We start from the raw sequence: 11,464 nt of genomic DNA on the forward strand, positions 1-11,464 counted from the left end.
GCGCGGTCCCCACAGTCCCAGCCAGGACCTCCGGGGAGGCGGGACACGGACCGCCGAGAGGGCCGGGCGCCGGGCGCGCAGGAGCCGCTTCCCAGCAGTGCCGGCTGGTTGCGGAGGTGCGCCGGGTGCATGGATTGTGTTCGGGCGCCGGGCTTGGGCTCGGGCTCGGGCTCCGGCTCGGGCTCAGGCTCCGGCTCCGGGCCATGGCGCTGCCGCCGCGCGTGCTGCTCCTCCTGGCCGCCGCCGCCGCCCTGCCGGCGCTGGGGCTGCCAGCGGCCGCCTGGGAGCTGAGTGTACCTGGCGGGGCCCGCGCTTTCACCATCGGGCCTGGCGGTACCTACACGGTGGGCGCCGCGCAAACCCCCTGGGAGCTGCTGGACTTGGGCCGCGAGGGGAGGCTGGCAGGACGGCGGCGCATTTCGGGCGCCGGGCCCCGGGGCTGCATGCACCTGGCAGGGCGCCTGCTGCCGCTGCAAGTCCTCTTGACGGCCCACGGTGCCCCGATGGCGCTGAGCCTCCGCCAGCGGGCGCCCGCGCACCATCCCGGCTGCCAAGCCCGTGCCCGGCGTGCGCGGGCTGTGCTCCCAGGGCCTGGGCTCTGCGGGGCGCTCTGCTTCCCCGTCCTTGGTGGCGGTGCGGCTGCGCAGCGTTCAGTGCTCGCAGCTCCGACCACCGTCCCCGCCTGCAGCCGCCCACCGCGTCCCTGGCCCAGCTGTCCCGGCCGCCCCATATGCCTGCGTCTGCTTTGCGCCCTGTGATGCGCGGCTGGCGCCATCCGGGTGGAGCTGGCACTGGAGGCCGCCGCCCTGGGGACGCCCTCCGCGTCGCCATCGCTATTGCTGCCGCCGAACTTGCCCCAAACCCGGGCAGGGCCTGTGCAACGGGGCCCGGCGGGGCACGAGCAGCCGAGGGAGCCTGAAGTTCCCGATGCCCAACTACCAGGTGGCGTTGAGAACGAGCCGGCGGGCACCTCTCTCCTTCAGCTTCGCGCGCTTTACAACATCGAGGGCGAGGAGGAGCGCGCAAGTCTGCTCAGCGCCACGGCCACAGTGTACATCGAGGTGGAGGACGAGAATGATAACTACCCCCAGTTCAGCGAGCAGAACTACGTGGTCCAGGTGCCCGAGGACGTGGGGCTCAACACGGCTGTGCTACGCGTGCAGGCCACGGACCGAGACCGGGGCCAGAACGCGGCTATTCACTACAGCATCCTCAGCGGGAACATGGCCGGGCAGTTCTGCCTGCACTCGCTGAGAGGGATCCTGGATGTGATCAACCCCCTGGATTTCGAGGATGTCCAGAAGTAATTGCTGAGCTTCAAAGCCCAGGATGGGGGCTGGCCCCCGCTCATCAGTTCCTCTGGGGTGGTGTCTGTGCAGGTGCTGGATGTCAGTGACAACGAGCCCATCTTTGTGAGCAGCCCCTTCCAGGCCACGGTGCTGGAGAACGTGCCCCTGAGTTACTCCGTGGTACACATTCAGGTAGTGGACGCCGACTCGGGAGAACGCCTGGCTGCACTATCGCCTGGTGGACACGGCCTCCGCCTTTCTGGGGGCGGCAGCGCTGGGCCTAAGAACCCTGTCCCAGTCCCAGACTTCCCCTTCCAGATCCACAACAGCTCCGGCTGGATCACTTTGTGTGCTGAGCTGGGCCGTGAGGAGGTGGAGCATTACAGCTTCGGGATGGAGGCCGTGGACCACAGCTCGCCCCCCATGAGCTCCTCCACCAGCGTCTCCATCACAGTGCTGGACGTGAACGACAATGACCTGGTATTCACGCAGCCCACCTACGAGCTGCGTCTGAACGAGGATGCGGCCGTGGGGAGCAGCGTGCTGACCCTGCAGGCCCGCGACCGCGACGCCAACAGTGTGATCACCTACCAGCTCACGGGCGGCAACACCTGGAACCGCTTTGTGCTCAGCAGCCAGATGGGGGGCGGCCTCATCACCCTGGCTTCACCTCTGGACTACAAGCATGAGCAGCAGTACATGCTGGCGGTGACAGCGTCCAATGGCACACGGTCACACACCGCGTATGTCCTCATCAACATCACTGACGCCAACACCCACTGGCCGGTCTTTCAGAGCTCCCATTACACTGTGAGGGTCAGTGAGGACAGGCCCTTGGGCACCTCCATTGCTACCCTCAGTGTCAACGATGACACAGGAGAGAACGCCCACATCACCTACGTGGTTCAGGACCCCATGCCGCAGTTCTGCATTGACTCCGACAGTGGCATCATGTACACCATGATGAAGCTGGATTATCAGCAGCAGGTCACCTACATGCCAACCATCATGGCCCTGGACAACAGCATCCTGCAGAAGTCGGACACCGCCACCCCGGAGATCCTCATCCTTGATGCCAATGACAACGCAAGCCAGTTCCTGTGGGATTTCTACCAGGGTTCCATCTTTGAGGATGCTCCACCCTCAACCAGCATCCTCCAGGTCTCTGCCAGGGACCAAAACTCGGGTCCCAATGGGCGTTTGCTGTACACCTTCCAGGGTGGGGACGACAGTGATGGGAACTTCTACATCAAGCCCACGTCCGGTGGCATCCACATCCAGCACCGAGTGGACCAGGAGAATGTGGCTGTGTACAACCTTTGGGCTGTGGCTGTGAATCGCAGCAGCCCCACTGCCCTTAGCGCCTCGGTGGAAATCCAGGTGACAATCTTTGACATTAATGACAATGCCCCCATGTTTGAGAAGGACGAGCTGGAGCTGTTTGTAGAGGAAAACAACCCAGTCGGGTCGGTGGTGGCAAAGATCAGTGTTCAGGACCCTGACGAAGGCCCCAGTGCCCAGATCATGTATCAGATTGTGGAGGGCGACATGTGGCATTTTTTCCAGCTGGACCTGCTGAACGGGGACCTGCGTGCCCTGGTGGAGCTGGACTTTGAGGTGTGGCAGGAGTATGTGCTGGTGGTGCAGGCCATGTCGGCCCTGCTGGTGAGCCGAGCCACGGTGCACATTCTTCTTGTGGACCAGAAAGACAACCCTCCGGTACTGCCCGACTTCCAGATCCTCTTCAACAACTATGTCACCAACAAGTCAAACAGCTTCCCCACTGGCGTGATCGGCCGCATCCCGGCCCATGACCCCAACGTATCAGACAGCCTCAACTACACCTTCCTGCGTGGCAATGAGCTACACCTGTTGCTACTGGACCCTACCACGGGCGAGCTGCAGCTCAGCCAGGACCTGGACAACAACTGGCTGCTAGAGGCGCTCATGGAGGTGTCCATGTCTGGCAAGTGGCCGTTGGGGCAGGAGGAGTGGCTCCGGGTGGGCCGCCTGGAGAACCTCAGGAACCCACCAAGGGCCTTTCCTGGCATGCTGGGGTGCATCTGGGCCGGGCGTGGGGAGCTCTGCAAGGATTTGTTGCCTCTGCTTGGATGCTGGGGGCGAGTGCCCCACTTAGGCCCAGCTAGGGGGAGAGGCACTGCGCTGCTTCCGTCAGCATTTTCCTGGGAGCAGGCCTGCACTTCTCCAAGTTCAAGACCAGGGCTCAGTGCCTTCCTCAGCAGGCTAGTGGCTCCTGCGTACAGCTATTAAAATGTGGCCTCTGGGTGATCTGGGTCACAGGGTTTGCTTGGGTATGCTCTTTCATCAACCAGCCACAGGGCTCTCTGGGAAGATCAGAGATCACTGCCCCTTCCATGTGCCAATTAATTCCAAGGTGGCACTGTTGGAGATTGTCAGACGGGCCCCTGAGTCACCCTGTAATGTAGCTGGTGTTCCCTTGGTCTCGATTTTCTGTCTCCTCCAGATGATAACAGTCGGACGGCTGTGTGCAGGGCTTTGTGTAAGCTCTTTGAAAAGCATAGCCTCATTTCATCTTGGCTTCTGCTCCTGGACCCGGGCTTGTAATTTGGGTGCTGTTGAAGAGGCCTGCCCAGTTAGTGGAGCCAGTGTGGGAACCTTGCTTGCCGGCCCTGGGGCTGGAAGTGAACAGAAGGGAGAGGAAACCTTGGCTCAGCGGTCAGATGCTTGGCAGGTCCTCCACGCCTCTGACCCCGAGGACCAGGGCTGGCCTGTGGTGCTGGGGAGGGGTACTAATAGAATGTGTTGGAATTGGGAGACGCAGAAGAGAAAGAAGACCTTGGCAGGGGCTGGGGGAGCAATAAAGGTCCCCCAGTGGCTCTCTGAGGTTTGCCTGACCATGCATCCAAGGGTGCTGCTGCAAGCAGGTGACCTTATTTATAAGACCATGGACGGCCAGGAAGAGCTCAGATTGGCTCTCTGCCTGAGTCAGTTTCAGAGGGGTTATTTAAACAGTGAGTTATTAGGATACAGCATTGCCATGGGAGCCCTGGAAGAATTAACAAGTTAACTTTCTGATTTCTTTTGTTTCCAAGGTTGGCTGTAATTCTGTGATATAGGAGGGGTTGGATAGCTAACAGCTTCCAGTTAGTTATTTGCTTATACGATGTGAAACTTACAGATTCAGTTTTGATATGATACAAACCTTCTGTGCAGTTTTGGCAGTACAATCTATTTGTTGGTGAATATTTTAGGTTTTGTGAGATTGTAAAATGTGTGGAGAATATGGAATAGGCTCTTAAGGGCGAATTAATTGGGATTATGGATATTCCTAGGAAGTTTTTCTTCTGTACCACTGTATCTGACAGAATGGGAAATTTGGCCTGTTCAAAAATTACTTGGCCCAATAATAGAGTTTAGATTTAAGGAGGACAAGGTAGTGGGAACAGTTCTGTGCTGGGGGCAGGGATGTTTTGCGTGTCTGCGGCATCAGTAATGTGGGTCCCCCAGCCGTTAATCAGGCAGCTGGGTTTAGGATGGATTCCCTTCCAAGGAGGCTGGTTCCTGAGGCCGTCTCACCCGGGGCGCACAGCCTGGACCACCGTTGAAGATGGGCTGGGGGCTCCACGCTATGTAGCCACCGTCTCCATCATCCAGTTCTTGGCTCTACTGCTTTGCTGACACGCCCTCGTGTAAATCAGGTACTGGGGCCTCATGCACGCACACCCCGCCCCGCCCTGCCCCAGATGACAATGGTTACCTTTGACTGGGTTCCAGCAAGCGGCTTTCTTTACTCTTTTCCTGGCGCTGTCATTTGTTTCCCGGGAGTTGAATGGTGTTATGCTCCTGCTCGTTTTACAGATGAAGACACTGAGGCTCAGGGGTGTTGAGTGACATCCTCAGGGCTGCACAGCCAGTGCGCAGGGGCACTCGGCATTCAACCACGGTCTGCAGAAAACAGGCCGCCCTTCACATTCCCCCTCTTCTTTCAGAGAACATTTTTGACGAATTAGTTGCTAAACTGAATTATTCCAGTGTCAAATTGGTGCTCTGCTTTAAAGTAGGCATATGACTGGGCACGGTGGCTCATGCCTGTAATCCCAGCACTTTGGGAGGGGCCAAGGCAGATGGATCACCTGAGGTCAGGAGTTCGAGACCAGCCTGGCCAACATGGTGAAACCCTGTCTTTACTAAAAATACAAAAATTAGTCGGGTGTGATGGTGATGCCTGTAGTCCCAGCTGTTTGGGAGGCTGAGGCAGGAGAATCGTTTGAACCTGGGAGGTGGAGTTTGCAGTGAGCCGAGATCCTGCCGCTGCACTACATCCTGGGTGACAGAATGATATTCTGTCTCTAAATAAATAAATAAGAAAGGTAAAATAAAGTAGGCATGCTAGGATGTGTAGAAACCTCAGACCATTTGACTAGGATTTAATGCTCCAAAGAAACAAATCACTATGACCATAAGATCTGTAGTTCCAGATGGCAAAGCACCCGGTAGGAAACAGAGCAAACAAAAAGATCAGCCCTTGACTTAACTGGAGGTTTTATTAAGGAACAATGCAGGGAAGCAGTGGTTTCAAACTCATCCACCATTTTCAATGGAGTGTTGTTGGTTCCCCAGGATTTACAGCTGTGCCCTAAAGGCTTTGATGCAATATTACGGCTCGGGAGGTGCAGTATGGAACAGGCCTGCATGGGAAATTTGGCCTGTTTAAAAATGACTTGGCCCAATAATAGGGTTTAGGTTTAATGAGGAACGAGGTGGTGGGAACAGTTCCATGCTGGGGGCAGGGCAGGGATGTTTTATGTTTAGTGGGAACCATTGACTTGGTTTAGTGGGAGCCATTCCAGAGCGATGGGGGTGAGGTGGGGGGCACCTGGGGCAGGACCTGGGCAGGCATGCGTGGTGGGGGCAGTTCATTTATCCTGGCCTGGGCTTGAACACCATCATTGTGACTGTGAGTAGATAATTGTTGATGGCTTTATATAGCCCACCAAGGACAAAACATTTTTGGAAAAATTTTTGGAGTCTGAATATAGTGAAATTCAAATAGCTGCCATTTTTGAATGACATCCAGCAATACAAGATGTTCATTTTATGCAATGGTCTTTGAATGAGATTTTAAATTCTGTGATAAGGACTTTGCATTATGAGTGTGTGTAAAAGCTGTGTTTGTGTTTTTCAGCACAACGTGGCTGATGACCCAATGGACAACTCAAACTTGGAATATGCTCTGTGTTCTTTCTGGACAGTGGCCTTTCAGAAACAGTGACATTCTTTGTTTTATTTTATTTTTAATTAAAAAAAACAGGGCCAGGTGCAGTGGCTCACACCTGTAATCCCAACACTTTAGGAGGCTGAGGCGGGCGGATCACAAGGTCAAGAGATCGAGACCATCCTGGCCAAAGTGGTGAAATCCCGTCTCTACTAAAAATATAAAAATTAGCCAGGCGTGGTGGCATGTGCCTGCAATCCCAGCTACTCAGGTGGCTGAGGCAGGAAAATCTCTTGAACCTGGGAGTTGGTGGTTGCAGTGAGCCGAGATTGCACCATTGCACTCCAGCCTGGGTGACAGAGTCAGACTCTGTCTTGAAAAAAAAAATTATATAATGAATTATATATAATATGTAAACTATAATGAATTATATAAAATTACATAAACAAATTTAGGTATGTATGTATAGATGTGTGTGTGTGTGTGTGTGCTTGCGTGCGTGTGTGTGTGTGTGTGTGTGGTGTGTGTGTATGAGACAGGGTCTTGCTCTGTTGCCCAGGCTTGAGTGCAGGGGCGTGATCGTGACTCACATCAGTCTCCATCTCAGCTCTCTGCACCACCACACCTGACTTTTTTTAATTTTTATTAGAGACAGGGTCTCACTATGTTACTCAGCCTGGCTTCCAACTCCTGGCTCAAGTGATCCGTCTTACTGGGCCTCCCAAAGTGCTGAGCATGAGCCACTCTGCCTGGCCGGGTATATGTATTGATGAGTACATGAGATGTTTCGGTACAGGCATGCAACGTGTGCATAGTCACATCATGGAGAATGGGGTATCTATCCCCTCAAGCATTTATCCTTTGTGTTATAAGCAATCCAATTATACTCTTTTAATTTTTCTTTTTTTTTTTAATTGAGACTGAATCTCACTCTGTCACCCAAGCTGCAGTGCAATGGCGGGAACTGGCTGACTGAAAACTCCACCTCCCAGATTCAAGCGATTCTCCTGCCTCCGCCTTCTAAGTATCTGGAACTGCAGGCGTGCACCACCACACTGGATAATTTTTCGTATTTTTAGTAGAGACAGGGTTTCACTGTGTTAGCCCGGAAGGTCTTGATCTGACCTCATGATCCACCCGCCTTGGCCTCCCAAAGTGCTGAAATTACCAGCATGAGCTACTGCGCCTGGCCTCTATTTTAGTTATTTTTGAATGTACAATTAAATTATTATTGACTATAGTCTCCTGTTGGGCTAAACACTGGGTCTTATTCTTTTTTTTTTTTTTTTTTTTTTTTGAGATGGAATCTTACTCTGTCTCCCAGGCTGGAGTGCAGGGGCGTGATCTCAGCTAACTGCAACCTCCACTTCCTGGGTTCAACGGATTCTCCTACCTCAGCCTTGCCAGTAGCTGGGATTACAGGTGCCTGCCACCACAGCCAGCTAAATTTTATATGTTTAGTAGAGATGAAGTTTCACCATGTTGGCCAGGCTGATCTCGAACTCCTGACCTCAGGTGATCCACCTGCTTTGGCTTCCCAAAGTGCTGTGATTGTAGGTGTGAGCCACTATGCCTGGCCTTATTCATTTTTTAAATTATTTTTTTGTACCCATTAATCATCCACCTTCCTCCCTCTACCCCCTTCCCAGGCTCTGTTAACCATTCTTGTATTCTCTATCCCCACGAGTTCAATTGCTTTGATTTTTAGATCCCACAAGCAAGTGTGAACATGGGGTATTTTCTTTGTGTGCCTGGCTTATTTCACTTCACATAATGCTCTCCAGGTCCATCCATGTAGTTGCAGATCACAGGATCCCGTTCTTTTTTATGGTGGAATAGTACACCACTGTGTATATGTACCACATTTCCTTTACCCAGTCATCTGTTGACAGACCACGTTATTTTTAATTCACTTTGAACGTGTGCCTGTGGGTGCCCAGCTGGAGGCCTCTCATGCAGAACGCAGCGCTTGGGAGCAATGTGATGTCTCTGCCTCTCCCGCTATATGTATACTGCAGACCCAGGGATGTGGGGAAGTTGGTGTTTGTGGGTAAGAATGATTGGCGGATGAGTCATCCAGGCATGTCAGAAAATACTGGAACTCAGTGAAATAACAGGATTGAGTAACCTTCTCGCCATTTACTTTGGTGGGGAGTGGAGAGTATAAAGCCATCTAGGCTTGACAGAGCTTCCATAAGGGTTGGCCTAGTTAAATACAGGATATTGCAGTGGCTTTTAAACAGATGATTGCAAACAAGGAAGTAGGAGGGGGCTGCTGTATGGGTATCGTCTGGATGTGTAGCATCATGCTCTTCTGGAACTCATGGGGTGGAGAAGGACTGCACCATCTTTTTTTTTTTTGAGATGGAGTCTCTGGAGTGCAATGGCATGATCTTGGCTCAACACAACCTCCACCTCCCAGGTTCAAGTGATTCTTCTGCCCCAGCTTCCCTAGTAGCTGGGATTACTGGTGCCCGCCACTACGCCCAGCTAATTTTTGTATTTTTATAGAGACAGTGTTTCACCATGTTGGCCAGGCTGGTCTTGAACTCCTGACCTCAGGTGATCCACCTGCTTCGGCCTCCCAAAGCACTGGGATTACAGGCATGAGCCACCATGCCCAGCCTGGATCTGATCATCTTAAATTGCTTCAGTGGCTGAGCAGGATTCTGAGAGTGTCAAATTTTCCCAGCAGAGTTGGTGCTTTTGGCAACGATTTAACCATTTCAGGGCTCTGGTAAGTTTGGAGATAATCGATTGGTCATACCTTGAGAAACACTGCCTCAGGAATAAAGAGCGTTGATTCATTTATCAAGCCCCTGCTGTGTGCAAAGGCCTGGAGAGCCAGTGTGACCCTGACTTCCTGTGTCTGGGTGGAGAGGGACCATTGGATGAGTGAGGGGGACTGAGCTCAGGGGCAGGGCAGTGACGCCAGGTGCAGGCAAGGGCAGGCTGGTACTCTCCTATACCCCCTAGGCGTGTGCAATGTGTGCTGGGCAGGGAGACCAGGAGTCAGGGGGATCCCCCGGGTTGGGAGAGGGCTGACTTTGGAGGGTTTGGTGGGACCCCTCGGGAGCATGTAGGCAAGAGCTGGGGCCCATGTCCCAGCTGCTGGGTGGTGAGACTGCATAGGAGGGAAACTCGGGACATCAGGCTTGCCGCAGTGTGGGGTGGCTGTGGAGGGTGGGTGGCTGAGGAGAGCTTTGCCAGCTTAGACAGTCAGATGCATCTCAGCCAATATGCTACACGTGCGAGAAACTCCCCCAGGCTCTGCCTGCACTGTCACCTGCAATTCCCTCCCCAGCACCCTAGGACGTGGAAGGTATTGTCACCACCTCCCTCCCAGAGATGAGATGGAAACAGGTAAGGGTCGTGGCTACCCTGGAACCTTCCAGGAGCATGGGGCTGCTTTGACCATCATAGCTGCTGGCTTTGGCGGAGAGGGTGTGACTGCACAGTGGTCCCCAGGTTCAGGTTCACAGCCACAGGGAGCGTCTCAGGGTCTCAGAGACCATTCTCACGTGGCAGGCTTTTCCCCAGCATTCCCATGGGGATTGTGTTATTTATAAACTGTTTAACATATTCATTCTTAGAAATCTGACATTTCTAAATTCTGGCTAAACTGAGACATAGCCTTGGAAAGCGATGCACCGTGAGGTGGGGATGGCTGTGGAGAAGCCCTCCCTGAGTCCCCGGAGGCCCCAGGCGGTGAGGGTGAGGGGTAGGAGGTGGCTGTGAGGGGGCTGAGGGACAGCTGGAATTTGGCAAGTAAGTGAGGAGGTCCTTTGGTCGGGAGTGGCACAGGCTGTGAGAAATGCCCAGAACAAAAGGGCTCTGGTGGGAGGACAGTGAGGGCTGCAGAGGAAGCGGAGGAGGCAGAGCCCATGTGCCCGGCGCACCCCAGCCTCCAGCCCTGTGACCCCCACCTCCCTCCCTCCCAGGGCAAATCCTCCCAAGGGCCTGCTGGCTGTGTGGATAAGCAGGGCTGCCTTCTGTCCCATGGGGCAGTCAGCACCCAGGGTCTGCGCGCTGCTGTGGCCAGGGCGGGGCAACCAGTGGTGAGAGTGGGTGGGAGAGGGTCAGCTGGTGTCTCAGGAGCCATGGGGGTTCCAAGCCTGCAGGGCTGAGTCACAAAGGGGCATTTACAGGCCTTGCTGGTTTATGGAAGGCCCAAGGGCCGGGCAGTGACAATGAAGGTGGTTCCGGCAGCCAGGGTTATCCTGGCCATGGGAACCAAGCTGTCCCCAGCATGGTTATCCCACCAAGGAGCCTGCAGCCTGGGAGCAGCTAGATCAGTGGCCACTGCACAGGACGGCTGAGGTGGGAGGAGGAAGGGGGTGTGAGGAGGTGGCTGTGCCCTTTCCCATCCGGCCTCCCAGTGCCATCTCTGAGTGCCTGCTGCACTCCTGAAAACTGTTCTGGAACTTAGATGTTGAAAGTCCAAGAAACATCACCCTAAGGAAGTGGTCTTGGAAATGGGTGAGAATTCCAGGAGATGAGACAGCTCTCTGGACTTGCGAGCTGTTGGGGGCTGGGGTTGGGGGTGCACAAGGGAGACCTGGGGCAGGGCCAGTGGGGCTGGACTCTTGCTGCGCTTTGATACACGAAGGCAGGCCTAGCCTGAGGCCTGCAGGGGGAGGAAGGAGGGGGTTCCCCAACCCCCCCCTACAGGCCAGACACGTCAGGAGTGCCAGGCTTTGAAGGATCACAGTGGGCACTCTGCACGTCCATCCAGAAACCAGCAGTCAGTCCATAGTTCCTTTCTTCTTCTTCTTCCTCTTCTTCTTCTTCTCCTTCTTCTCCTTCTCCTTCTCCTTTCTTCTTTCTTTCCTTCTTCTTCTTTCTTCTTCCTCTTTCTTTCTTTCTTTCTTTCTTTCTCTTTCTTTCTTTCTTTCTTTTCTTTTCTTTTCTTTCTTTCTTCTTCTTCTTTCTTTCTTTCTTCTTCTTCTTTCTTTCTTTCTTTCTTTCTTTCTTTCTT

The 11,464-nt window shown here is 54.0% G+C and overlaps 1 protein-coding gene across 1 annotated transcript in view; it reads left to right on the top strand.

The window, feature by feature from the left end:
- The first annotated feature begins 203 nt into the window (after nt 1–203).
- Nucleotides 204–11,464, top strand: part of LOC108296579 (cadherin EGF LAG seven-pass G-type receptor 1-like) — a 105,171-nt gene continuing 93,910 nt past the window's right edge. Inside the window, 5 exon segments of the mRNA XM_017519048.2 lie at nt 204–884; nt 886–946; nt 949–1,501; nt 1,503–1,546; nt 1,549–3,255. Coding sequence (XP_017374537.1) covers nt 204–884; nt 886–946; nt 949–1,501; nt 1,503–1,546; nt 1,549–3,255 — 3,046 coding nt within the window.

Source organism: Cebus imitator, unplaced genomic scaffold (assembly GCF_001604975.1).
Source record: "Cebus imitator isolate Cc_AM_T3 unplaced genomic scaffold, Cebus_imitator-1.0 Scaffold725, whole genome shotgun sequence".
NCBI lineage: Eukaryota > Metazoa > Chordata > Mammalia > Primates > Cebidae > Cebus > Cebus imitator.